Raw genomic sequence first — 26,266 nt, forward strand, 5'->3', positions numbered from 1 at the left:
TAATTTCTGAATGTTTTCTATTTTATCAATATCTTTCGTTTCTATCTTTCCCGATAGCTTTCTTTGTATGACAATCCCATGTAATACTAGCATATTCCAGTTTACGCCAAATGACAGTTTCATATGCCATATAGTTCTAATTCAGCGTTCGCCGAGCTTACACTCTTCTCAAGGGTTCAGTGTGTTATCATATTTTCACAATCTCATTTCTAATTTCACTTTGCAATAATCTTTCGAACATTTCATCAACTGATGTGCTGGGGTTTGTCTCCACACCGCAATTTACAAGCAAAGTCATAAACAATAGCACTTCTTCTATAGCTTCTGTACAACATATACTCTTACAACATTAACGTACAACATACATGCATATGCATGCATGTATGTTAGTTGAACTCTGGGTGTTGGTTAAATAAACAAGCAGAGTTTCAAATAGCTGGACCCAGCTTGACAGACTTCTCAACGCCGGTTAACTCTGAACCTGTGATCAATTCTTTTGTAAAAACGTTCGTTGGTGACGTGATGAATGTTTCAGTGACAGTATCAGTAACTTCCTGTAATACAGCAGAGCTAAGAGTTAAATTCAAGTTAAGGGAGCGCTGATCTCGGTTCAAATGTTAATCGGTGTTGGTGAAACCTTGCCTGCTACAAGTTTCTACCGTACATACTTTCTAGGCTCCACGATGTCCCGAAGAAAGGACATCTGGTCATAATGTGGCCACGTATTGATCACTTCCTTCGCTGGGTCGCCACTTTTCCCTTTTGTGTCCCTCACGATACGGGAGTAGGAGTCGCGCAGGTTGCGCCATCGCGATTGTACTTGCTTTTCTGTAATAACATGACACTTTAGAATGCTATCAATTGGAAGGACGTGCAGTACGCCAAAATGTATTTACCTGTTGCGTCCAGTAATTCGGCCACCATTCGCCAGTTCTTGTTTTTCACGTGAATGTTCTTATACACTTTAGACCTCATGTCCTAGAGCGAGGGACGCTCCTCCACTAAAGATATTAGTTTTTCGTTGAATTCCACGCGCGTCGATTCAGCCATGTTTTTGCACAGAGCGGGCGAGGACTTCTCGTCTTCTCTACCGAGAAAGGCACACGAGACGTAGGCTCGTCATTGGCGGTTTAGCTCGTGACGTCACCGGCTCCTCACGACAACACCACGACAGGAGCCGAAATATCCAAGCAAGTCTGTCGCGATGCGACAGGTCGGAGAGGGCTGCTACGACGACCCATTTCGCAAAAATCCGTCCCAGAGTGCTTTGCACTCCGACGCGTCGCACGTCGTGTCGCGCGCTTGGTCGTACATGTGTCTGGCCCTTTAGATCGTTTTCGTTTATGTCCAACAATAGACATATCCCTGTTTGCAAACAAATGACGTCATAGTGTTCGACAGCGCCACAAATTTGGTAGAATTGAGCTACGTCCGAAGCTAGAGGTGAACAATGTCGCACCTGAAAGCCACGGTCTTGAGGGGATTACAATACGGTCCCTTAAAATGATACTCCGCAACAAAATCACCACAAAGATTGTGACATATAGCAGTAACCCTTGGTGTGTCAGCAACATACATGCGAAATATTGCGTCCCCAAAATGCACAGATTTTATTCGAACGAATTATTACGAAGTGAGCGCTTCGCCTCTGTAAAGCAGGAGGGCGCAAAAGCAACACTGCTGACGTCATCCGGCATGGAAGAATGCAAGCTTCGTAGCCTTGGAGGAAGGAAAACTAAGGAGGGAGCACGACCGTTTCTTTCCGAATCACAAAAGTGCAGTGGAAGTGACGACATATAGTACGCGTCATGAGGACGTCATATCGATCAGGTGACTGGAGGCAGCCAATCTGCGGTGAGCCTTCGCCACAACTGGGACAAACAAACTGGGGCAGCTGCCGGCGTGAATGGTGGTTTCTGGCGCCCGGCGAGATGCTAGCAATAAGAGATAGATATGAGATACTAGCAGTTAAGATTACTAAACCGACGCACAAGTGATACGGTAAAGTTCGTAGCATTGTCGCCGCACGTTGAAAACTTTCAGGGAAACAATTATGCTGAAAATTTTACTGGAGAAAGCAATCACGAGCTGCGCGGAACGGATATGAAATCCGACGATGTTCTTGTTAGCGTTACCTATTCAGTGCCGTTGAATTTGGCTCCATAACGTAGTATGGTTTCATTGTCTGTACCACGGTACTGAGAGTAACCTGCTGGATGCAACCGGGAAAGTACAGAACGCACGGGTGGTTATGCTGCATGTCGGCGCTGTACGCAAGTAGCTGAGAAAAATCAGTTTTTCTACTTGTGTTATTCATGAATATAACCTTCCTTATCTTGCTACCATTTATTTGTCTCCTGTGATTAATATATATATATATATATATACGGAATTGAAAAAAAGGTAGCACCACTGGCCACCTGTATGCACTGTACCACACACTCACCCCATCCATATGAGTTTTCAAATGCAATGTGTCGTGTCCCATCTCCGGACGATTTACTGGGGAGGACAGCTCCTTTTGCAAGTGTTTTCTAGGCATTGCACATGTGGGTGCAATACAATAGTATACTGAGAACTCTTGTGCTTGTCTTCGTGTCCCGTGTCTCTCGGTTATTCGTTCCTTCATCACAATAGTATACGCATGTGCATACATCGGACACTTAATGTTTTCTTGTTTCATGAGGCACAGAAATAGGAGGCAAGTTAGCTGGTGCGAATGCGATGAGGGAAACATCTTGAGTTTGAGAAGCAAGCACAGGGACACGGATGAAGGGGAACATGGAAAAATACCAAGAAGCAGATGAGACAGACTCAAAACCAGCAAGTAGTCTGCCTCGGCTGCTCCTTTGTATTTTTCCGTGTTCCCCATAACCCATGTCCCTGTGCTTATTTCTAAATCTCAAGGAGATGTTTCCCTCATCACATGTTTATGGCTTGTGCAGATGCATGACATAAGTTATATACATAATCACTATACATTTGTCTCAGAGCACAGATAAAACAAAAAACAAACAAACAAAAGGGGTTGGGGCCGAAGCCATGCAAGATCACTGTTACAAGGCAGCTGTCTCCACAATCTCAACAACTATGCAACGTGGCAACATGTTCACTTATTCGAAATAGCTGCAAAGTCCTAATTTACTGACCTTTAAACTGAGTCAGCTTTGTAAACATCTGCCTCACTCTTTTTACATGAAGTTTTTGTGTTGTATCCTTGCTAATGTGATGCAGCCTTATGTCAATGTACTTCTCTGCTACGCACTTCACGAGATTGACATAATGATTGTCTAAAGGACTTTGATCGAACATGTGATCACGGAGCAAGGGAAAAAGGCTCCAGTCGAGGAATTTGTGGAGCACTTCGGAAGTCATTGGTGCAAGGATGTTCTTGGCCGTGAGTCTATTTTCTGCACTGGCAATCCGGACAACTTGTTCTGATTTCTGTACAATTTTGATTACACTTTCAGATGGATAGAGCAGCCCTCCTCTGCTCTTTCGATATATAAGAGCATATGTTGGTTCCTCAGAAGGTGATGCAGTTAGTGCATTTATGCACATTTCACACAGCAGGGACTTCTGAAGTTTGCGCACAACAAATCCTGCTATGTATGTAACTATCATTCCCCCGCATTCTGAAATGTGCCCAGGATCAGGACAGTAATCGTGGTCGTCATCAAAACCCAAGTTTTCTTCACAGCTTGGCAGCAGTTGCCTTCGATCGCTTGTCCCGTTCAAGACCTCTTCAGAATGTGCGGCTCTTGCACTGCTCACATGGAGTATCGCAATGTGCTCCTGTGGCAAGCAGTTGCCAGTGGTGATGTCTCTGACTTCGTTTTGCACAATCAGTCGCTTGAATGCTGCGGCGAACTGTTGGGCACTAGGATTGTCGTTGCACCGTCCATGGGATCTGATAGCACCAAAGAAAAGTTCGAGATGATCTTGGCTCACCTTATGAGATGGTATGTACATCAGGACCTTTTTCTTCACAACCAGTTCATCATAGAGAATAAGTAGGCTTTTCATTGCAATTTTGAAGCCCAAGAATCCAGTCTTCCGATTGGTCTTCAGTAGTGGGATGCCATTTGGATGTTCTCTCAGGCTGGACAGGTAAGTGTCTGCAATGTTGAATAGGAACTGAACGGAAGAGATGTTAGCTGAATACAGTGGCTTTTTCCAGTGCTTCTGATACATACTTCTTGAGTTTAGGACGTCAAAAATATTATTAATGATTCGGAGAAATTGTTCTGTGTCTTGACTTTCTTCAAATCCATACATCCCTTGTGTGCGACATTCTGCAATGGCATCCGCAACAGACATACTTAGAACTTGAGCTGCCAAACTGACTTTCATTGGTTGTCTTCGCCAATCGATATGTGAGCTGCGGAGACGGTTAGCAAGGTGCAGTCCCTCTTTCTGTTGCAGACTGTGCAGCTTTTCGACGAAATTCCACTTTATAGCATTCCCGTCTGGACTCATTATGATCATCTTGTCACACAGCGCATTTCTCACGAGCTTCAGCATATGACAAGGATCCGTGAAAACGACAACAACTTCACCTGTTTCAGGGTGCTGGAAACTTGTCTTCAAATTTTTGGGGTCACTGAAGTTGCACCCAAGCTGTCTAAACATTGCGAAGTTTGACGGTGCCCCATCACAAGTTAAGGAGACAACAGTCGCTCCCACTTCATGGGCAAGGACAAGACTGCGTTGTACTAGGTCAGCCCTTTGTTCACCGCAGAGTCCATCAACAAGAAAATAGCAACGGGACCTTCCACCTTCCATTAATAGCCACTGCCATTATCACGAATGCTGCCTTAGCCATTGGCAAGCAATCGCCATCTGTTCCAGTGCCCATGTCAACATAGCCTTGGAATTGTTTGCCGCCCCATTGGAGCTGCTGTCTGATTGAAATTTCATCCACCATGAGACTGCATAATGTTGGAAAGCCTGACTTGCTATTCTCTGTTGCTTTCATTTTCAATGCATTCAGAGCTTCTTTTGAGAACCCTGGCCTGCCATCAACTGATTGGTACCATTTGCTCAGTGTTTTTGGATGAGGCAGGCAGGTGTCGAATACACTCCGTACATAGTTATAGGCTGAGGTGAATAAAAATGTAAAGTCAATGCAAATGCTCGCAGCTGAGGTGACTACTGTGTGGGGAGGGGATTTCCTGTGCGTTTTGCAACCTGTCTTTTCAATAATTCTTGATTTGTAGCACCAAAGCTCTCCAAAACTGCAACATTCTCCTCAAGCAGGATCTTCTGTCTTGTTAAATCCTTAATCACACCTTTCAGCCCCGCATTTCTTTTCTTTAAACGTCGATTTGCCTGTTGAAGTCTCTTTATCTGTTTGCTGCCTTTGGTATGTTGGGACGTATACCACTTGACCCGTTCTCTTAAGAAGGCTTTCTCTGGAGTATCAGCTGTGGATTTTGCCTAAAACAGATCCATATACAACAAAAATTTTGGTGATGTACATTTTTCCATTTTCTGACTTGGTATGTCCTTGTTAGAATCTTGTGAGGATGGGAAGGTTTTATCCTACAGCACACTTTGCCATCTGTGCACAGGACCCGTAAACTCTCAAACCGGCATATATGTGGTGCATGTATACATGGTGTCTACTAAACCCCTCCTTACTGTTTTCTATCATTTTAATAGAACTGTCAGGACTACTTGAAATGACCACGAGTGGGAAGGAAATTTACTTTCTCGTAAATGTTATATCCTTGTCTTCGAAATGATGTTGGGCCATGCCTCGTGAATATGTATACACACCAGTATGTGGTCTGTAAATGCCTGCTTCTGGTACTGCTTTTTGGTCTTAATTTAATTCAGGCAGATCACATACTCACAATGCTTTCTAGTCCCCACAGTACTCCAGTTTACGAACTGCAGATACATGAATCACAAATCCGTTTACAGGGCTTGCGCAAACCACATTGTTGTACCTGATGTCGTCACAGGAATAAATGGGACGTTTCCTATCATTTATTCATTGAGAACGTGTCGTGTCGTCTTTTTTCTGTTCAGTGTCTCAGGTTTTATCGTCGTTTTACATTGTGCCAGCTCCCCTGCACCCTTGCACTTCGTTTCTTTTCAGTGTTCAGACCTCTTGCACGTCATGACAAATATTGACGAAGGGAGACTGTTCTTGCAGTCCTGACGGTTTCAGTGTAATATTTTTTTCCCAATAATTAGAAACACCTCACAGATAAAATTACTGCACATATTACTACCATTCTCCCCAACAATTCCAGGTTCAGGAGGTTGGTCATCCTGGTATAGTATAGCTGATATGTGCCTTCAGACTACTGTTACAGGCTTATAGTTATATATAAAGAAAATGGGGTTCACATTTAGCCTGCAGTACGCCGTCTATAATATTTTAGACAACAATTATACTAGAGAACTTTCCATTCTACTGCAAACTTACCCCCTGTTGTAATTTGCTGTCATGATTCCTATTTAGAACAATAGCTAATTTACATAAGAACAGAAAGGACATGTAAATATAACTATTTTGCTGTCATGATTCCTATTTAGAACAATAGCTAATTTGCAATATGAACAGAAGGGACATGTAAATATAACTATTTTGCTAAAAAACATGTTCATCTTCTGTAAGGTGCATAATCTCAGGGTAAATAGTCACACATGCTTGATTTCAGAAAAATTCATTTGTTTATTGATTCACATAGAGGAGTACATTGTGCAGAACAGAGTCAGTAGATGTTAGTAAAATCATCATTGAATCATCAGTCACAAGTGTTTAGTATACATTTTATTTCGAGCAGTGAGGTTAAAATGCATGCACATTCTGCCATGTGAGAAGAGAATCAGTATGGATAGATTTAAATGCAGATGCGGCTATATGCACCTGCTCTGTAACCTAAAATTACACACCATGCAAGACAGAAGGATCCGGGGCTTTTGCCGAACGACGAATGACTGCGTAATGCTAGCAGCTGTGTGTCTGCAGCACCTACACACGGGACTGAGCTTACCCATAACTTTTGCGCACTTGTAGAAGGGCCAGGGAGGGAAGTAAATCTTTCCTCTTCAACCTAAATAGGTAAAAACATTTAGAATATCATTATTTGTGTCACAAGTGTTTGCATTGGAATGCTGTTTCCTTTTGGAGCCCTGTTATGCCAATATGCTTGCAAGAAACTGACAGCTAGGGGTTGTGAACATAGAATTCACCATTCATACCTGACTTGCATGGTTTCCAGAACCAGAGGATGAGTCTTCCTCGAGTGCAGATCCACTTGTGCCCTAGAGTTACCATTTGCTCAAATAAATTGTAATGTGTAAAATTTGCATGAAATTTGCATGTGGTGCCCTTTCAGAAAGCCACATGTACTCTGAGAACTCTACTTGGGACCCCATTACGACAGCACTCAACAGTAAACTTCAAATGTGGGAGCGTAAGGGCTACTATATTCTGTGGTTTCCAAGGGCACTTACGTCACATTACATGAAAGAGCATATATGCACAACTAGGTCATCATGGCATAGGGAGGTGATGATACCCCAAGTGAAGTTAAGGGGAGCTCTACACTGTTTTCCTTTGTCAGAGCAGAAGTACTATGTACCTCTCGTGGTCCTTCAGCTTCCTCAGTGTCCACGCTGACAAGAGGGTCCCACAGGAGTTCAGAAACGTGCTACATTTTCATAAAAACATTTACGTAAAATTTCACCAATCCAAGCTAAATGTTGTCTGGCATTATACCTGTTCCTTTTCCTCCATGTATTCTTGTGATAGCACGGGGGATTCCTGCAACAGGAGCATGACATGATGTAGAATTTACTTCATTTATTTTAAGTATATAGGCAAAACATCGAGCTCTACAACTGTTAACTTTTATGTCAGAGGCAGTGAACAAAGGAGAACCCAGAGAAGCACATTGGCACTAATATTTTATTCTGCGCTTTATGGCCTGCTTGGTGGGGTGCGCAGTGCATATAAATAGCTGCAATGCGTCTCTACACTGACTTAGCTTAAGTCACTGCATCTGGTCTGCAACAGGTCTCATTAGCAGTTGTGGAAATATTTAACACGCTGCGGAAACAATTACTTAAGGCATATTTCTTTTACCTGTTGAACTTGCTCCACAGAGGGTGCACCTCCCATCACAGAACTAGAACTCTCCTGTAAAGTGTGGAGAAGAAAGTCAGCCTGCATATTGCAATATGGATGTAAATGAAGATTTACATATTTCATTTCTGTTGAGCAAGTGCAATAGAATACCTTGGTAAACTGAACACAAAATTAAATTGACAGCCTATTGAGTAGCACATAAGCTGGATAATATATTACCGCCTGCATGTCAACCAGAGAGTCACAGGGAATTGGTGACGTGCCCTAGAATGTGAGGAATGCAGATACATAAGGCACATCAGTTCACTCCTCTCCAAAAGCTGCTGTATGTATTCATTTCACCTTTTGTGTCACGAGGTTCATCAGTGATGGTGGAGCCACTACCTGCAAAATTAATTCAGCATAGCAGCTAAAATTTCTTTAGAGCATGTAACTCAATACATTAAAAAAAATTCAGGACGTGTTTGTGCACTTAGATTGCACCTTAATGTATAATATGAAGCATGTACCCAGGGCCGGCATCTACCTTTCACTTCCAGGGGGACAAGTGGGATATTTATTCCCCCCTGCATTCGTGTTGCCCAAACTCTGTCTTTTAGGCAGCCCTTTCCACGTACTCGAAGGGGGAGGGGGACAGTTGCGCCCCCCCCCCCCAGTAGACGCTGGCCCTGCACGTACCGATAGCTGTGAACTAACTATGCGTACTTAGTGTCTTGTGTTTGGAGGAACCCCTTTCTACCCCTTCTCCCTTTTGCATCATTGTCACTTACGTTAAAGCTCTGAAACTCAGGGCGATGACCAATATAGGTACAGACCAAAGGTAGTCCTGAATTACAGGCACTGGAGAACACTGTACATTCAGCATGGCCGTTGTGTGTCTTGTGTTCATAAAATACCTGAGAAGCTCCCTCTGTTTCATTTTCTTCCTGATATCACATGAGATTACACTGTGTTACAGTTAATGGAATAAGACCCAACTCTACACCACATTTTTCAATATAGAGTTCGACAACTTTGTTAACTGTTCTGCACATGTTGAGAATATTTCGTACCATATTCAAGTGCAATATCGCATGGTAAGCAGGAATGACGCAATGTGCACATTTTGGTGAACTTTGTACGGCAATTGTGAGTGTGCCTTTATGGTCTGTTAGGAAGATGAAATATACATTCTTGTGGCAGAAGATCAGGAACACAACTTTTTTTTGTTACTGGATTGTCACTTTAACCAAGTGTATACCTATGTACCTAGTATCTACACTCATATACCCCCACATGTGGTATATTAATTTACAATTGTGTTACCTGGCTCATTTGGTACACCAGCTCAACAGGGAGGTGTTCCGTGGAAGGACTGCAACTATCCTGTGAAAAGCACTATGTTAGCTTGCATAAAAAAGTAAGCGCTTGACTCAGCGCTCTATGCGTTCCTTGCCATGTGCCCAACTGTCATCGCTGTATTCATTTTGGGGATAGAGAGTTAGCCAGCTATGAATACGCATGACTTGAACTACAAAACAAGTCTAGGAGAAACTATAAAAAGTGATGCATTACCACTTCCATTTCCATAGTGGTGAGAGGGTCCCACAGCAGCTCAAAGCTAGTCTGGAATTTGAAAACACCTATGAGCCCACAAGATGCACTATTCAGATTACTATGCAATTGCATCACTAGGGGCCTGCCGTACACACTGGGTGATGTGACGGAAGGGGGTGATGTGCTGGAGCAGTATTACACTTTCTGTACAGTAACATATATTTTTATGTATTGCAGACCATGCTACTGTGTACAGTGTATCACATATGGAAAAAGATTCATTATGGGAGAGGGGGGTGACATGCAGCCTATAGTGATGCCGCTGCTGCTATTGTACCTCTATGGCTCGCCCCTGTGTTTGCAGTGGTGTTGCGAATGATGTAGAAGCAACCTGAAAAATTAAAGCCCACATGAATGAGGCCTTACACGTCCTACAGCTTCAATGTGCATAAGTCCACGGTGGCACAGTTGCACGTGACAGCTCCCCATACCTCTTCTACATGGGGCACTTGTGAAATGTGTGACAGGGTGCTGTCTTCAGTAGGGATGTCCTGTGGAGCATATGGAACCAGTTATTCCAACAGTTATCATATGATAAACATGGGTCTTTCTCACTCGGTTTCTAGCTATAAGCTGTTATGTGAAAAACAAGCATACAGGGTGTCCCAGAACTATGTCATTGTATTCTAATTAAAAAACTACGCCACCTAGAATCATGAGGTCAACGGCATTCGTTCTTACTAGGTTTTTGTCACCTCCTTACGTGCATGTCATGTATCCTATAAGTTTTATTATGTAAATTTTTGTGAAGGTTAACTCTGAAGTTTGCCAAGTAAAGGACACTTTTTTACCCCGAAGTGCGTGCTGAATTTACTCTAATTCATGATAATTGGCAGTGATATTCAAGATCTATCCTATCGGAAAAAATAGCCGAACATCACTCTTCTCGGGGTGCTTGAGCATAACGCACGAGGACTTTTTCAGCGCAGTCGCTGTTCGACGGAAGGAGGTGGGAAACCCAGCCCACAGAGTGATAGTAGAAAAAGTGACAGCTCCTGAAATTGGAAGAGGGAAGGCATGCATGGTCCCCAGCCGAAGTCGGACACGATAAGCTATGTCTGTGTTATCTCTCTCTGCCATGCCGACGTGGGCTGGGTTTCCAACCTCCTTTTGTCGGACTGACAAAGATTTTGGTGAAAATTTCGTCGCACGCTATCCTGTGCGAGCTCCGTAGAGCATGATTTTTGGCTATTTCTTCCAATGCGATAGCTCCTTAATATTCCTGTAAATTTTCATGAATTTGAGTAAATTCAGCACTCTCTTCACATTGGTGGGGTAAGTGATCTTTACTTGGCAAGTTTCAGAGTTCAGATCCCAAAACTTTACATAGTTAAGCTTAGGACACATGATATGCACAGCAGGAGGTGGCAAGAACCCAGTAAGAACAAATGCTGCTGGCCGCATGATTCTAGGTGGCGTAGGTTTTTTAAATTAAAATTCAATGACACGTTTTCTGGGACATCCTGTATCTTCTTTCTGCTATACACTACAATACAAGATAAGCATAACTATCTCACCATTGTGCCTTCCACTGTAGCTTCAGCCCCACTTGTGGTTCCAGCATGCTAAAGAAAATAGAGGACATCTGTTAGTTTGAAATATTTCCTGAAGTATCCAGAGCGCTGTACCTTGCGAAAATAGAGATAAATGATTTTCTTTCTTCCTGTACCACTGAGCGTAAAGTACGATATATTTATATCACGTGCGACATGCAACCAGCGTGATAACTAACAAGCAGTCAAGCTAGACTACCCATTTGACGATGAAAGCATTAAAAGTATCACGTGCGCGCTCTGCGTCGTTTATGTCGTCCTACCTCATGTTGTGGGAAAAATCTGGGAACTGCACATGGACGAAGTCGGACGAGAGACTGCGTTTGGACGAAGTCGTCTGGGTGAAAGTGCTTCGAGCAAACCCGGCTCCACTCTGGCGGCACCCAGTTCACGTCTTTCCCCAAGGCCTCGATCCATTTTGCTCTTAGCTGTGGGTTTTTTTGGAAACCTACACAGTGACGAAAGCAATAATCAGCCGTAACTTAAAGTCCAGTATTTCTGACTAACAACTTCCAGTTTCCTTGCATATGAATTGATCATATACTCACGAATGGAATGAAACTCCAGGCTCTTTGCGAAGAGAGCGCGATCTGCAGCGTTGCACGCAGCAGGTAGGCATCTCATACACGCTGAAGAATGTAAATGAAGTTTCAAGTGCAACTGCAACAAACACACGCAATTCAAGATCCTTGAAACGCACGATCGCAAACCAAAACTCGCACTCACAGCTCCTCTGACAGCTGCGGAGAGCTGGGAGAGGAGGATTGTTTGTCCCAGTTGCTTCTCCTCACCCAAACTTCCGGAATCGCGCAAAATGACGTCACACTCCCTCCTTATTTTCCTTCCTCCATGTTCGTAGCAGACGACAATGCTGGGTGACGTCACAGTATCTTTTTCCGGGCGAACGGCTGTGCACTTTGCATTTTAGTTTCGGTTTGGTGTTCTCATCATTTACGAATTAATTACTAGCACAAAATGAATTTGAATGTTGTATTCGGTATCAAGGGAGCGGTCCGTGTTTCGTATGATGCTCACCTAATTTTTTTCGAATCCTTGCGAAGTCTCCCTTTAAAGGGACGCGACCCTCGGTCCTGCTTTTCTTTCAATGGGAGGCAGCGAATAAGTGCCCGTTCGTTGAACCCATCCCTCTCTTTCCGATTTGTTTCGGTTTCAGTCTGTCTACCAACATCATGATGACGTTTCTCTGGTAGAGGTCTATTCGAACGCTTTGCATCTTACTCCCTGTGGGCGCACATTGGTTCAGCTTCATTTAAATGGTAGCGGTTCCTTACTTCCTGAATAAAATACTGTCATTGATTGAATATCACGTTTTATGGTAAAAAATGCCATGAAGGAAACGGTGAGAAAGCAAGAAATTATGTGGACGTGAGTGAAAAGCGAGTTAAAAGTAACTTGGAACTTAACTTAAGATACTTTGGCAAAGTTCCCTGAGAAAGGAACGAGTTCCTCTGAAAGTTACCACTGCGCAAAAGTACTGAGCTAAGTTACAAGTTACCAAAAAAATGAACTTAGTTATAACGAGTTACTTGTAACGAGTTACCTCGAACTCTGATGGCCATGTATTTAGTTTTCCTTCAGTTGACAATTGAACCCCTGTATGCAAGAAGGGGATAAGTCGAAAAATCCCAAACCGAGAAAACTGGAAGTGAGTATTTGGTAAAGTAATTGCAGCCGGGTTTCCTCGACTAATGCAACGGAAAATGTGTAACATATATGTTTGTGTTTTTGGGTCTGTGACTTAACATAAATTGTCAGTGAGCGTGACACATCATTTTTCAATGTAACACCGCATGCACACAGGATTATCGCGCAAATACAAGCAGCTTTCACAAGTCGGACTTCGATTGCTAAAGAACCAGCTAGGGTGAAGTCACCTGTGCGGTAGCAGAGCAGTCTGGGTCGAGCGTATCGTGCTGCTAAACGAGCACAATCTTGAAAATAATGTCGTAGGTGACCAGCATAGTATGACTCCAGCAAACCAAAATCCACACCTGCGATGAACCCCGAACCACGCATTGGGGCGATGCGTTCGTTCCCCGGATGAATGCCCATCCCCGAAAAAACTCCGAAAAACGCACAACTTGGCCACCCGAGTAACATTCCTGCAAGCTCCCGCGGATCACCCGAGCGATCAAGCCGCGATGATACTGCGTGCGTCTTTTGAGGTATTGCAGTGAAGCATGCATGCAGCCCAGAGATCGCTGTAGCCCCTCCTCCCGCTACCCGCCCAGTGCCGGGACTCAGAATGGCGAAGAGCACTGAAACTACTGCTTTCGAATATAAGTAAAACATTTATTTCCTAAACACAAATGGCCTTGTACACAACACATACTACAAACGAGAGTACATAAACACTCTGTTGGAAGAACCTCTGAAGCACAGTGGAGGTGCAAAGTTCTACCTATTCTCGCTTCACAAACACATCCCCAAACTTCTCTCATCTCTCTCGGAAGAGAAAATAATAAATGGGTGGGTTGAACAGCAAACTGAGAAATGTTTGTATACAGGGTGTCCCAGCTAATGTGAACCACGGTTTTAAAACAGGTGAAGCTTCTATGCGAACTGCAGCCGCTCAACCTTGCTAACAGCGTGATCTGCCTACCCGTTTTTTCCCTCAATGCTGCTAATAAATAACTTAGGGATAACAAAGGAAACTTTTTCACTTATTATATAGGGTCGATGTGTCAACCAGAAGGTTTAGACTGTGTTGAGAAACACCTACCCCGTGTCTCAGTCAAAGTACAGCTTTTTTGTTTTTTCAAGGAAAATGCACCGCGTTACAACATGGAAATCCACAGCAAAGGTGGACATTTTCTCACATACACATGGACGCTATTCTGTCGAAAAGCACAAAGCTCGCTGAAACAGTTTTTCACTTCTGATAGTATTTCGTATTGTGGTAATTTCACTATCTTTTTGCTGCGAACCTCGTCTACGCAAGGCACGCATTGCAGCAAACACATGGGATGTGTATTATTCGAGATAGTACAAATTACTCATGCTTAATTTGTCTCAAGGAAAAGATACATGTGAACAAAGCATACTACTTTTCGAACATTCAACAACTGTTTTTGATATACAGTCGACCCTCGTTTATCCGGACGGTGCCGTTCCCGGCGAAATCGTCCGGATAGCGGGGCATCCGGATAAATGAAACGACCGAATAGAAACGTCCTACAGAGCAAGGTTTAATTAAAACACAGAAATCTCGTCAATGACAGCTGTTACATAGTAGTGTAGGCACTCGATTCCTGCAAACTTTTGCTAATTGCATAGAGTTGAGCCACGCTGTTGCGCTGCTCGAAGAATGTCAGTGCGGACGCAAAGTGTCAATGTCGGAGCCTTGTTTCTCACTGGCGTCATCGGCACTGTCTTGCTGCACATCATCGGAGGCAACAGCAGCAATCACACCGTCATCAGTCATAGCTGCACACGCGTCATCATCCTTATCATCGTCAACGTAGTCAGAAACCGCAGCATCATCTACGGCAGTCGCAGTGAGCCTCTGCATCAGGGATCGCAGCTCAGCTAGGGGAATGTCTTCATCGGCCAACGGGCCGTAAGCAGCAGGCCCTCGGGTTGGAGTTTTCCCCTCTAGAACCGGACAGGTGCTCGAGATATTTCCAAATGACTCGACTGGTCAACGTGACCCAACGCACACAAATAGAAAAGGGGGTCATCGTGCACGGTTGTCTCCCCTACGGAGGAATGTAGGTCCTTGACGTGTGACGGGAATAACCCCAACACAGCGAAAAGGGTGACGAAGCGGGGTCAGCGTCTCTTCTTACTCACGGTAGTCCGGATAACTGAAGCTGGATTACAAGAATTTTCGACTTTCGTTCCCTGGAATTCTTGTCCGAGTCCGGAAGCTGAAGTCCGGATAAACGAGAACAAAATACATGGAGGAAAATCCGTTCCCGTGCCTTTTGTCCGGATAGCGCGGGATCCGGATAAATGAAGTCCGGATAAACGGGGGTCGACTGTACAACACTTATCGCCTTGTCTTGTTACATTCCTCGTTCCATCATATGTAGCTGAGACATACTGTATACTACAAAAGTTTTCGATTTTTCCCTCGCATAATAGAGTTTCAAGGAACAACGTTTCAAGTCAGATCACAAGGAAATATTGTGTACAGTACTTCAATTGGATAAACTATGGTCCAGAAAATATCACAGTATAACTCCCCTCTGCACTTTTGGCAAGCAGATCTACTCGGCTGCGAAAAAGTATCGCATTGCGACTCGCCGGCATAAATGTTCTTTTCAATAGAGACCTATAGCAAAGAAAAAAAATTGTGCTCCAGTGGATGTAGTACTCAAGAACAAGAACTTTATTACCTGCAATTACTTTGCACTGTGTTAATAACCACTTTATTATTACAAATTTATTATTACTGTAGTACTCAAGGAAGTATTACATACCACTGCGGACATTAAACTCCACGAGAGAAAACAGGATTACAGGAGGCAAATAATCCGTCCACAAACTTATACAATGGATTAACCTTCGAGCGGGCAACATTCTAGTCGTTTGAGCATGCATGAGAACATGACAAGACAGTTTCACGGCTGCAAATGAATTATTTGAGTGTTATAAGCACTTTAGTATGCAGAGCAAAGCACATACCAATGACAATCTTGCCCCAGATTGAGGGCGCTGAAGTTCTATTTTTTTTCCTTTACGACCCTTGTAACTGAAGTTCTGTGCCACATCATTTTCCATCAGTTGACACAGGATCAGTCTAGTGGTGTCACTTTCGTCACTGCCCCCGCATCTCAGAAGAACGTGCTCTTGCAACATTAAGAAAAGCCATGAGCTACTCAACTGACGAAAACAGAACTTTACGCACAACCTTATCCCAAATACATGTAGACGATGCACCTGAAGTATGCGTGGGATTGTGCAGAACGTACCAATTATAGCCCTTGTGATGGTAAGAGACATCGAATCGCAGAAGCTCTTGACAATATTCGAATGGCTCCCTCAAGATGTCATTTTCTGCACGTCCTTCTGTTGGTGCCGTTGTTTACTTGGCTAATATGAGGCCAAGCCGCGCGGTGTGGTGCTCCTGAATAAGCTTCAGGGTATGCACCATTCTGAGCACTTGAGCTGTAAAGGCTAAAGTAAATGATATAAATTGCTTTGTGGCCTTTTGCTGGAAGCAAAGAAGCAAAGTGGAGGTATTTACTTCCGATGTGGGGAGATCTCCTGAGACCTCGAGCTCGAGTCGTAGCTCGAGAAGCACCTGTTAACACCGGAAGACCTAGAAGAAGAAACAACGTACAAAAGTAGCAATCCGCCACAAAATACAAAATCAAGGAAACCGTTGAAAGCTACATACCTGTGACCGATGTGCCAAGCACCTGCTCCGCTGACTTGCGCAAGACGTTGGCATCTAAACAGGAGATGACATTTTTTACTTCAAACCACATGATTGTTTCATGAGTACAGAGTGTTAGAAATGTGTGTTGTAGATCTGGAAATATGTGCAACATGAACGGAATGAAAAAGAAGAAAAATGGAGATGTACGCACTCGTTAAGAGCACCAGCTACTCACGCACAATATCTGGAAGAAAGAAAAGGAAAGAAATTAATGACAGAGGGAATCGTACGCTAGGTATAGTACGCGTACCTCTTTTTTTCTTTTTTCTTATGATGCTGACTACGGAATTATGATATGCAATGCACTTCTAACCTACAGGAAACTGTTCCTACCATGTGCAGGATATACACTGCAGCACTACGGGGGAGAGGCCGCTCATCTTGTTGATTTCTGCTTGGGATAGGCACAGCTGAAACGGTTTGCTTTGCAGTTAGTTCACCAAACAACAGTCAACGCATCACAATATCGTTTGGGAGCATCTGCATAGGCATACCATACTGTGAAGCTTGTGCATCTGGTTGCCTTATTGGCTGGGACTGAGACAGCTCGGCTGACTGCCTCACTGGCTGGAGTAGACGCTCATCCATTTCCCTCGTCTGCCACTGCATCGTTGTATACTTGGTGGACTGTGTGGGACTCTGTGTGACAATGTCGAAAGCCATATGAAGCACATAAAGTGTCTGTCATCCAGCGGTTCTGAAATGTGGGTTGGATTGTTTTACCGACCATGCTGAAAGCATGTTCAAACGCGGTTTGTATGGCTAGAAATACATAATTCTGCGTACCCCGGTGGGAAATTTAGGGTCCCGATGCCCAGCTTCATTCACTGCATGATAATGCCTTAATTTTACCAGCGTTAAAGTACAACGCGTTTATTGTAAGGCCACGAAACAGTGGAATGAATCACACGGTGAGAATAAGGTTGCGACATAGGTGGAGGCGTACTCCACATCCTGGATTGGTCTGCGCTTTTCGATGCTGCACCAGAGACAGCGTGACAGCATTTCTCCTATTTTCAACAAGGAGTGATCGTGTTCTGTAACAGTGTCTCACTTGACATACAAGGGCCAGGTCTTTCAGTGCGGGGAACCAGTCATGCTGCCGAAGTTTGCGTGACATAATTTTCTACAAAGAACAGTGTACTGACTCAACGCTTCCCAAATTGTGGTAATGAAGATCACATTACTTTACCTTGAACGTTGCTTAAGTCCATGTATGTCAGTGGAGAGCATCCTTGAGAATTGCAATCTAACTGAAGATCTGTCATCGGCACTTTGCGATCGGTAACGCATGTTCCGTCCAAGCGTTGCTCAAATGAGCTGAGCGGTATCTGAACCTCGCTGGTGTAACACATGTATTTCTCCTTCTGTATCTTCATCGAAAGCGTCTTGATAAATGTCCGTGACATGCGAACCGCTTGTTTGAGGACTGCGGGACAGGAATGCGCCGTGTTCCAAGAGCATTGGACCGCGGTTACTCGTATCACCATGCCCTGACTGAGGGTACAGGCTACGCTCGTTGCCGTCACATTGTTAGTTTCGCCGCTGTAGCTTACGGAACGTATTGCTTGCAAGCACACTGACGTTTCGTCTAAGTGTGCGTGATGGCATCCACATTTTTTGGCACCTACAATGTCACCACAATTTTATGGTGCGTACAATCCCGTTCCAGAGTGGTGTCTTTTCTCCCAGCTACACTCACAAGCAGCCAAACAAGTGAACATTTGCCGCTGGTAGCCATCTTAGCTGCGCACAGTGGGAAATGATGGACTTCCGAAACTCGCTCACAATTGTAACATCACACCACAACACCTCCAGCCTGCAACCCGGACGGGCCTTGCTAACGGTTTGAACGTTTGAACCTCGCTCCCACTGGTCGCCTGAAGCAGCGCAAGTCGCGTATCTTTATTAATACCACAAAATACTGGATATCGCTATGCAAAAACATGAAGAATGAAATTGATAAATTTTACATCGTGTTCGGTAACGATCATATTAAGGGTTACGTAGTAACGTTACGAAATGCAACCGCAGTTGCGTACCGCGCAAGCGCAGTTGGAGGCACGGACCATTCGCGGCGTCTGCATTCTCGCAGGCAGCTGTCACAGCGATGAATACGGTACGATTTCTCATTGCTCGCTCCCGGAGATCTGGGGGACGTCGCATGGATCAAGTCATCCCGATGAGGCCGTGAGATGAAAACGGGATGATCTGGAATCATGTGTGTTTGCCTCATGTTTTTTTTTTTCTTTTTTTTTTATTACAACGCTCAGTGTCACTGCCGGCACAGTCGTGTTAGTTAAGAACAACGTGTTTTTCGAGTGGAAGCCGCAGTTCATTCCGCATCGTATAACAAAATCTAAGCTATCATTTGTATACGTGTGTAGAATAGGGGCAAGATCTGACTGCCCATCATGTTGACACACATACATTTCTCGTTTCTTACCCACCTAGCTGTAACAGGTCAATAAATTGCAATACGGTCCTAAATTTTCTATGGCAGGTACATGCTGCTATGTGGATGTCATTGCAACAAAAATACACGAAAGGGGATTGCATTGCATGCATGGATTGCTTATTGCATACAGAAGTTCAATTACTTTGTATAGATCCATAACTTAAAAACCCGAGACCGGGAGACAAAAAACGACAAACGTCGTTTGTTATATGGATATAAGTTATGGATCTATACCACCAGCTTGTTTGCTACTTCTCTATCCTCTCGGTACTGTGTATGTATTTTTGTCATTTTCTTTGGGGACTGTGTTGCACGATTTGCCCTAAACATACCCGATCATCGTGATCATTTTGTGACCTTAGTATCAATAAAGTATCCTTGATCGAAGACAATTTGTCTCATTTTCTTATGTTTTTGCCATTTTTATCTGCGTCTCTTCCTTTCTACTTAATCTGCATATCAATATTCTTTGGTTATGAACACTTCACTTTTTGTAACTAGTTGGAAGGAGAAGTGGTCACAAGATAAGGGTATTTCGAAGCTGTCGGGATCCGGGGTTCAAGAGCAGTGGCAATCATAAGGCCGAAAATCATGAAACCGAACTATATCAGAAAGCTGGAAAGTCTGAAGACAGAACTATCGAAAAACCGAACAAAGAGGAGCCCTATAAGATGTGAAAATCATTAAAAATTGCAATTACTACATAAAGTATAGTTTCACTAAGTCGATGTTATATGTGAATTGCTGTAGCAAATGAATCATAAAAAAAAAGAAGGAAAAAAAAGGAACAGAAATCACGGGACCTGCGGTGCTGGATATACGTATATAAACTCAATAAACTGCAAATAATATTTTGAACATCTCTGAAAGAAATTCTAGAAAAATCTTGGGGGCGACACATGATTCACATTTACCACCTGCACCCTACACTAGTGTCTGTTTTCCCACGGTGGTGGATCCTCGGAAAAACCCGTTAATGTCTTTGGAAGACCTGCGTTGTGCATGAGCTATGGTGCTTTTGCGCAGATATGTGACAGCGTTACGTTTCTCATCCTCGTTGTTTAGTTTCGAAAGCGATAGCCCTATCTACCAGGATCTCAAACACGCGGCCTCTTGGTCAGCCAAAGAGAACGAAGCTACACTCTCGGAAAATTTAAAGACGAATTAGGAGTACAGATTTTCAGGCATTGTTTTCAGCCTCGCCCGCCGTATACTGCTGCTGCGCTGTCCATGTTTGGTAGAATGCATGGCATGCGAGCAGTTCTTGTGGCTGTTGAACCTCCCAAATTACGAACACGGCAACCTGGTATTCGCGTGCGGTATGGTACACTAGCACACCGTAGCTAATGCGAGGTTGAGTCGATCTTCTGTTCATCCTAATTCTTACACTAAATCAAATAGCGACATTAAAACCCAGCTTTTGAAAGAACTCAGCCTAAAAGAAAAGCAAACTGTCAGTTCGAAAGAGAGGTAGTCGAAGTGGCTGAAATCAGGCTCCAACAGCTCCCCATAGAGCCCATAGTTTGAGATAATTCACACAACACTGGGCACACGACCAATGAAATTGCGACGTGGTGGATATTATGCACAACCAGTCGGCCAATCAGGAGCCCGCATGTCTGGCTGGCTTTTCGGTCGGTCCTGGCTACCATCGACTTCTACTGGATTTCAAGCCTGCCGCCGTTACTCGGTATTCAAAATAACTAAAGCGATTTTGGGGTACAATAAAGATTTGTTTGATACAAAGCACTAATTCAAATATCTGATACATGGGTGTCCTGTGCGTACAAAGCCCACTGCGTTGCTGACACACTTGGACAAAGTTCGAACATGAAGCAGAACGAACACACCGTTCAACTCCTAATACCGAGAGCCAGTCTCATGAGTGCGTACCATTTCATGATGAGCATCTTCTTTCGCTGCCTGCGGTGCATCCATTATAGCGAAGCGAAAAGCGCTTCTGTGGCACGTAATCCTGTGTTTGTTGACAGTCCTCGAAATCCAACGGCGCCCGAACTTTTTCTTCACGCTCCAACTCATGAAGCATTCCGGTACCGCAGTTGACAAATTGTTCGTGGGATAATAGTTGTGTCCAGGAACAGCACAGCAACCGTAGACTCACAATAATGCACGAATAAATCCGCGAACATATTTCTGCGAACTGTTCTGTCGATTGACACCACCGAACACAGGAGGACGACATGCCGGCCATGCTATTTCGAAACTATGCTGAAACGGCCGAGACGCTGTACGCACATGCGCGCGTACAAAATGCGATTTCAAAACGTTCTCGACCAATCGGAGCGCGCGTTTTTAATGAGAAGTGCGGAAAGTTGGGCCAGTTGGTACATAACTGCGAAAGGGAATAAGAGCATACAGACGGAACAATGGAGAGAAAGAGCTGCTTTCAACTAAACTATAATGATAGGAAACCCCACGCAGTCATGTGCGCAGGCGCATTTCTATCACCATGTCAAAACAACGAGTACAGTGCTGGACAAATGTTACAGAACACTCTCCGGTGCATTCCTTCCTCAGAGTGAAAGCGAATTGGACCGTACGGACTTGGACATGTGCGTATAGGTAGCCCAGTCGCCTGTATGCAAGTCCGTACGGTACCATTCTCTGCCAGCTTGTCACTCTGAGGGAGGAGTGCGCCGGAGCATGTTCCATAAACTTTTGTCCAACACTTTACAAGTATGAAACTGATTAGCAATGTAGAGTGGGCTAGTTGGTTAAGAGAAAAGGAAGGTTGAACGTTGGGATTGGGGTTTTGAGAAGACCTGATTAAAATGGAACTTTACACCTAGTGGTGATCTTTTCCTGTCGTCAAAACCACGTTATAAGGGATGACACAAGTGAAAAAAAATTCTTATGCTTTGAATAAAAATTCAAATTCCTTATCCATCAGACAAATAAAACTTCAGTAACACAACTGGAAGAGCCACTTCTTATTTCAGCCACTTCGACTACCTCTCTTTCGAACTGACAGTTTGCTTTTGAGTTCTTTCAAAAGCTGGGTTTTAATGTCACTATTTGATTTAGTGTAAGAATTAGGATGAACAGAAGATCGACTCAATCCTCGCATTAGCTACGGTGTGCTAGTGTACCATACCGCACGCGAATACCAGGTTGCCGTGTTCGTAATTTGGGAGGTTCAACAGCCACAAGAACTGCTCGCATGCCATGCATTCTACCAAACATGGACAGCGCAGCAGCAGTATACGGCGGGCCAGGCTGAAAACAATGCCTCAAAATCTGTACTCCTAATTCGTCTTTAAATTTTCCGAGAGTGTAGCTTCGTTCTCTTTGGCTGACCAAGAGGCCGCGTGTTTGAGATCCTGGTAGGTAGGGCTATCGCTTTGGAAACTAAACAACGAGGATGAGAAACGTAACGCTGTCCTATATCTGCGCAAAAGCACCATAGCTCATGCACAACGCAGGTCTTCCAAAGACATTAACGGGTTTTTCCGAGGATCCACCACCGTGGGAAAACAGACACTAGTGTAGGGTGCAGGTGGTAAATGTGAATCATGTGTCGCCCCCAAGATTTTTCTAGAATTTCTTTCAGAGATGTTCAAAATATTATTTGCAGTTTATTGAGTTTATATACGTATATCCAGCACCGCAGGTCCCGTGATTTCTGTTCCTTTTTTTTCCTTCTTTTTTTTTTATGATTCATTTGCTACAGCAATTCACATATAACATCGACTTAGTGAAACTATACTTTATGTAGTAATTGCAATTTTTAATGCTTTTCATATCTTAGGGCTCCTCTTTGTTCGGTTTTTCGATAGTTCTGTCTTCAGACTTTCCAGCTTTCTGATATAGTTCGGTTTCATGATTTTCGGCATTATGATTGCCACTGCTCTTGAACCCCGGATCCCGACAGCTTCGAAATACCCTTATCTTGTGACCACTTCTCCTTCCAACTAGTTACAAAAAGTGAAGTGTCCATAACCAAAGAATATGAATATGCAGATTAAGTAGAAAGGAAGAGACGCAGATAAAAATAACAAAAACATAAGAAAATGAGACAAATTGTCTTCGATCAAGGATACTTTATTGATACTAAGGTCACAAAATGATCACGATGATCGGGTATGTTTAGGGCAAATCGTGCAACACAGTCCCCAAAGAAAATGGCAAAAATATATACACAGTACCGAGAGGATAGAGAGGTAGCAAGCGAGCTGGTGGTATAGATCCATAACTTATATCCATATAACAAACGACGTTTGTCGTTTTTTGTCTCCCGGTCTCGGGTTTTTAAGTTATGGATCTATACAAAGTAATGGAACCTCTGTATGCAATAAGCAATCCATGCATGCAATGCAATCCCCTTTCGTGTATTTTTGTTGCAATGACATATCCACATAGATGCATGTACCTGCCATAGAAAATTTAGGACCGTATTGCAATTTATTGACCTCTTACAGCTGGGAGGGTAGGAAACGAGACATGTATGTGTGTCAATGTGATGGGCAGTCAGATCTTGCCCCTATTCTACACACGTATACAAATGATAGCTTAGATTTTGTTATACGATGCGGAATGAACTGCGGCTTCCATTCGAGAAACACCTTGTTCCTAACTAACACGACTGTGTCGGCAGTGATAATGAGCGTTGTAATAAAAAAAAAAGAAAAAGAAACGTGAGCACTAAGCTAATGAGTCACATTATGCTGGTCACCTGCAACATTATTTTCAAGATTGTGCTCGTTTAGCAGCACGATACACTCAACCCAGACTGCTCTGCAACCGCACAGGTGACTTCACCTTACCTGGTTCTTTAGCAATCAAAGTCCGACTTGTGAAAGCTGCATGCGGTGTTACATTGAAAAATGATGTATCACGCTCACTGACAATTTATGTTAAGTCACAGACCCAAAAACACAAACATATATGTTACACATTTTCCGTTGCATTAGTCGAGGAAACCCGGCTGTATTACTTTACCAAATACTCACTACACGTTTTCTCGGTTTGGGATTTTTCGACTTATCCCCTTCTTGCATACAAGGGTTCAATTGTCAACTGAAGGAAAACTATATACATGGCCATCAGCACAAAGCTTGCCTGTCTGTACGAAAAAAAAATGAAAGAAATGAAACACACGGGGCACCAAATTTATATGAACCAGAGCGGGACGAAGAATCTGTTAACTGCAAGCAGAACAATGTGCTTCCCATGAAGAAAAACGACCTTCCTATACCTAAACTTTGTTCTGCCTTGTTGGGCCGAGCTTGAGAAAAAGAGGGTTCTGCCGAGCTTTGATTGACATCGGCCTTACTCGGGCCAACTGAATACCGCCAACTTTGAGACAATATGTGACAGACCGTCCTAACAAGCACGGGGACCAGCGTGCATTGCCATTGGGGCCATTGTAGAACCAAGCTTGGTTTGTAGTCGGGCATTAGTTAGCGAGATAGCGCCCCATGAAGCAACAGCAATGATGGGCTAAGTATGGTCCAAATCTATTGTCAACCAACCATGGTGATGAGGTATCCCGTGCAGCTTCCGCAGTCCTCTACGCGATGTTCTATTCTATAACACCAGTGTTCCTTACAACTGTATCTGGCAGGTGTGTATATTGCAAAAATAAAATCCAAGAGGGTGGAGGTGCTGCTGCTGGTCGTGTGTGGCCTGCCTTACCATCGTTTTGCCGCTATTGGAATAGATATGTATACGTCCCAACCTGCTCGACAGCTGTTATTGTCAAAGGTTATACACATTACAAACGAGTAGGAAATGGAAATTCCTACTCGTTAAAATAATGCTGTACGTGATACTATGGCTCAATGTATGAAGCTGGTTTTCACCTTGTCTGAAAATAATTTTGCAAGCTGAAGAAAAAATGTGGAAGTGGATTTGCGTACATCAAACTACATAGACTGGCATCGTTGCTTTGTTTGTTTCGAGCAGCAGCTGTTGTTTTAGAGTTTCTTCTCAACGCTGGGCCAATATTGGCCCACATTTATATGCCGGGGTTTGGGGGTTTAACCCCCCCCCCCCCAACTGTGAGTTTGGTAGTGCATTTGGAAGAGGGAGATGATAATGAAATCTTCCTCACCCATGTAAAGTCCCCATAGAACTCCGCCAGAAATATTTTTGGGCTAGGTCACTGCTAGCCCAACGCAGTTTACGGACTGCCTTCGCAGGCGACATTATGACGACGTCAGCCCAAGTTGCAGCGACTTGTGCCAACCAAACACCGATCTCCGGCCGATTTTCGGCAATTTTCACTTGGATGTGATGTGATGTGATGTGAATAAAGAAAAAAATGGGGATGTGAGTTTCGACGAAGTCAAACTGGCTACCCCAGTACACTTAATACAGAAAGTTCAATCCGATGATGAGATGATGAAAACGCAAAAGGATGATGTCCAGAGATGAACAGAGATGATAATGGAGTTCAACATGTAGGTCTAAAGTTCAAGAGCTGCGCCCAAGTTAGAGTAAAGTGGCGGAATCACCGGGGGCACACACAGGACACATCACACATTCACCGTGTCATAGGATGTCCATAAGCCCGGTTGCACGCAAAAAGTCTTCAAGTACCCTTAGCGCCTTGTCGGACGAAGGAGGATCTAATACGTATATATAGTTTCGTGATGTCGAAGGCTCGGGAGTCCAAACGAGAGAGGCTTGTCTCTAATGCCCTTCGAGCATCGACGTACTTCTGACACCTGAGAAGGATGTGTTCTACATCCTCTACAACGCCACACTCACTACAGTTCGGAGAGTCTCGCTTTCCGATTTTGAAGAGGAGACGTGCGCTGTACGGTACATTGAGCCGTAGCCTATGTAGGACAGTTGTCGTTTGTCGCGTAAAGGAAGGTGGTACTCGAAAGCGTAACCCTGGGTCGACCTCCCGTAGTAAACATGGTAGCTAGGATCTGTAACGCACATTTTGAGTCGCTATAGATGGTCCAGCGAGCAGCTGAAGATTGTGAGTTGATGAAACTTATTGCCAAGAGGACTCCATAAAGTTCAGCGGCCGTTGCAGAGGTGACGTGAGACAGCCGCACCGCACCCCTCTCTCAATATTCGCCTCCGGGATAACAAATGCACACGAGGAGCCGGATGATGTCGTAGTGGCATCCATGAAAATCTGCATCCTGCCTGCGGAGCTGTTTAGTAGC

The 26,266-nt window shown here is 43.9% G+C and overlaps 1 protein-coding gene and 1 long non-coding RNA gene across 4 annotated transcripts; one reads left to right on the forward strand and one right to left on the reverse strand.

The window, feature by feature from the left end:
* The first annotated feature begins 3,579 nt into the window (after nt 1-3,579).
* LOC135395460 (uncharacterized) lies at nt 3,580-4,733 on the forward strand. 3 transcript variants are annotated; one of them, XR_010423100.1, is made up of 4 exons: nt 3,580-3,609; nt 3,701-3,962; nt 4,040-4,110; nt 4,501-4,733. It is a non-coding gene; the product is annotated as an uncharacterized LOC135395460 (long non-coding RNA). The 3 variants fall into 3 exon arrangements; XR_010423099.1 differs by having other exon boundaries at nt 3,601-3,962; XR_010423101.1 differs by having other exon boundaries at nt 3,601-3,962; nt 4,569-4,733.
* A 2,072-nt stretch (nt 4,734-6,805) lies between these two features.
* On the reverse strand, nt 6,806-11,898 carry LOC135395461 (uncharacterized). The gene is made up of 13 exons (XM_064626658.1): nt 11,805-11,898; nt 11,520-11,704; nt 11,221-11,268; nt 10,135-10,194; nt 9,981-10,034; nt 9,662-9,712; nt 9,413-9,472; nt 8,450-8,491; nt 8,327-8,371; nt 8,105-8,158; nt 7,739-7,783; nt 7,219-7,670; nt 6,806-7,070 (listed from the first exon to the last, which is right to left on the reverse strand). Exons 1-12 carry the CDS (start codon nt 11,878-11,880, stop codon nt 7,506-7,508), a joined length of 885 nt encoding a protein of 294 aa, XP_064482728.1. The 5' UTR covers nt 11,881-11,898; the 3' UTR covers nt 6,806-7,070; nt 7,219-7,505.
* Between the last annotated feature and the right edge of the window lie 14,368 nt (nt 11,899-26,266).

Source organism: Ornithodoros turicata, chromosome 5, assembly GCF_037126465.1.
Source record: "Ornithodoros turicata isolate Travis chromosome 5, ASM3712646v1, whole genome shotgun sequence".
In the NCBI taxonomy this organism is placed as follows: Eukaryota; Metazoa; Arthropoda; class Arachnida; order Ixodida; family Argasidae; genus Ornithodoros; species Ornithodoros turicata.

Bases quoted from the DNA above. Each gene is read 5' to 3' on its own strand.
- LOC135395461 (XM_064626658.1), bottom strand. From the start codon at position 11,880: ATGAGATGCCTACCTGCTGCGTGCAACGCTGCAGATCGCGCTCTCTTC. The intron at 10,195-11,220 runs GTGAGATAGTTA...TATGCTCCACAG, and splicing joins CTACAGTGGAAGGCACAATG to GACATCCCTACTGAAGACAG. The intron at 9,473-9,661 runs GTAATGCATCAC...TGCTTTTCACAG, and splicing joins CCACTATGGAAATGGAAGTG to GATAGTTGCAGTCCTTCCAC.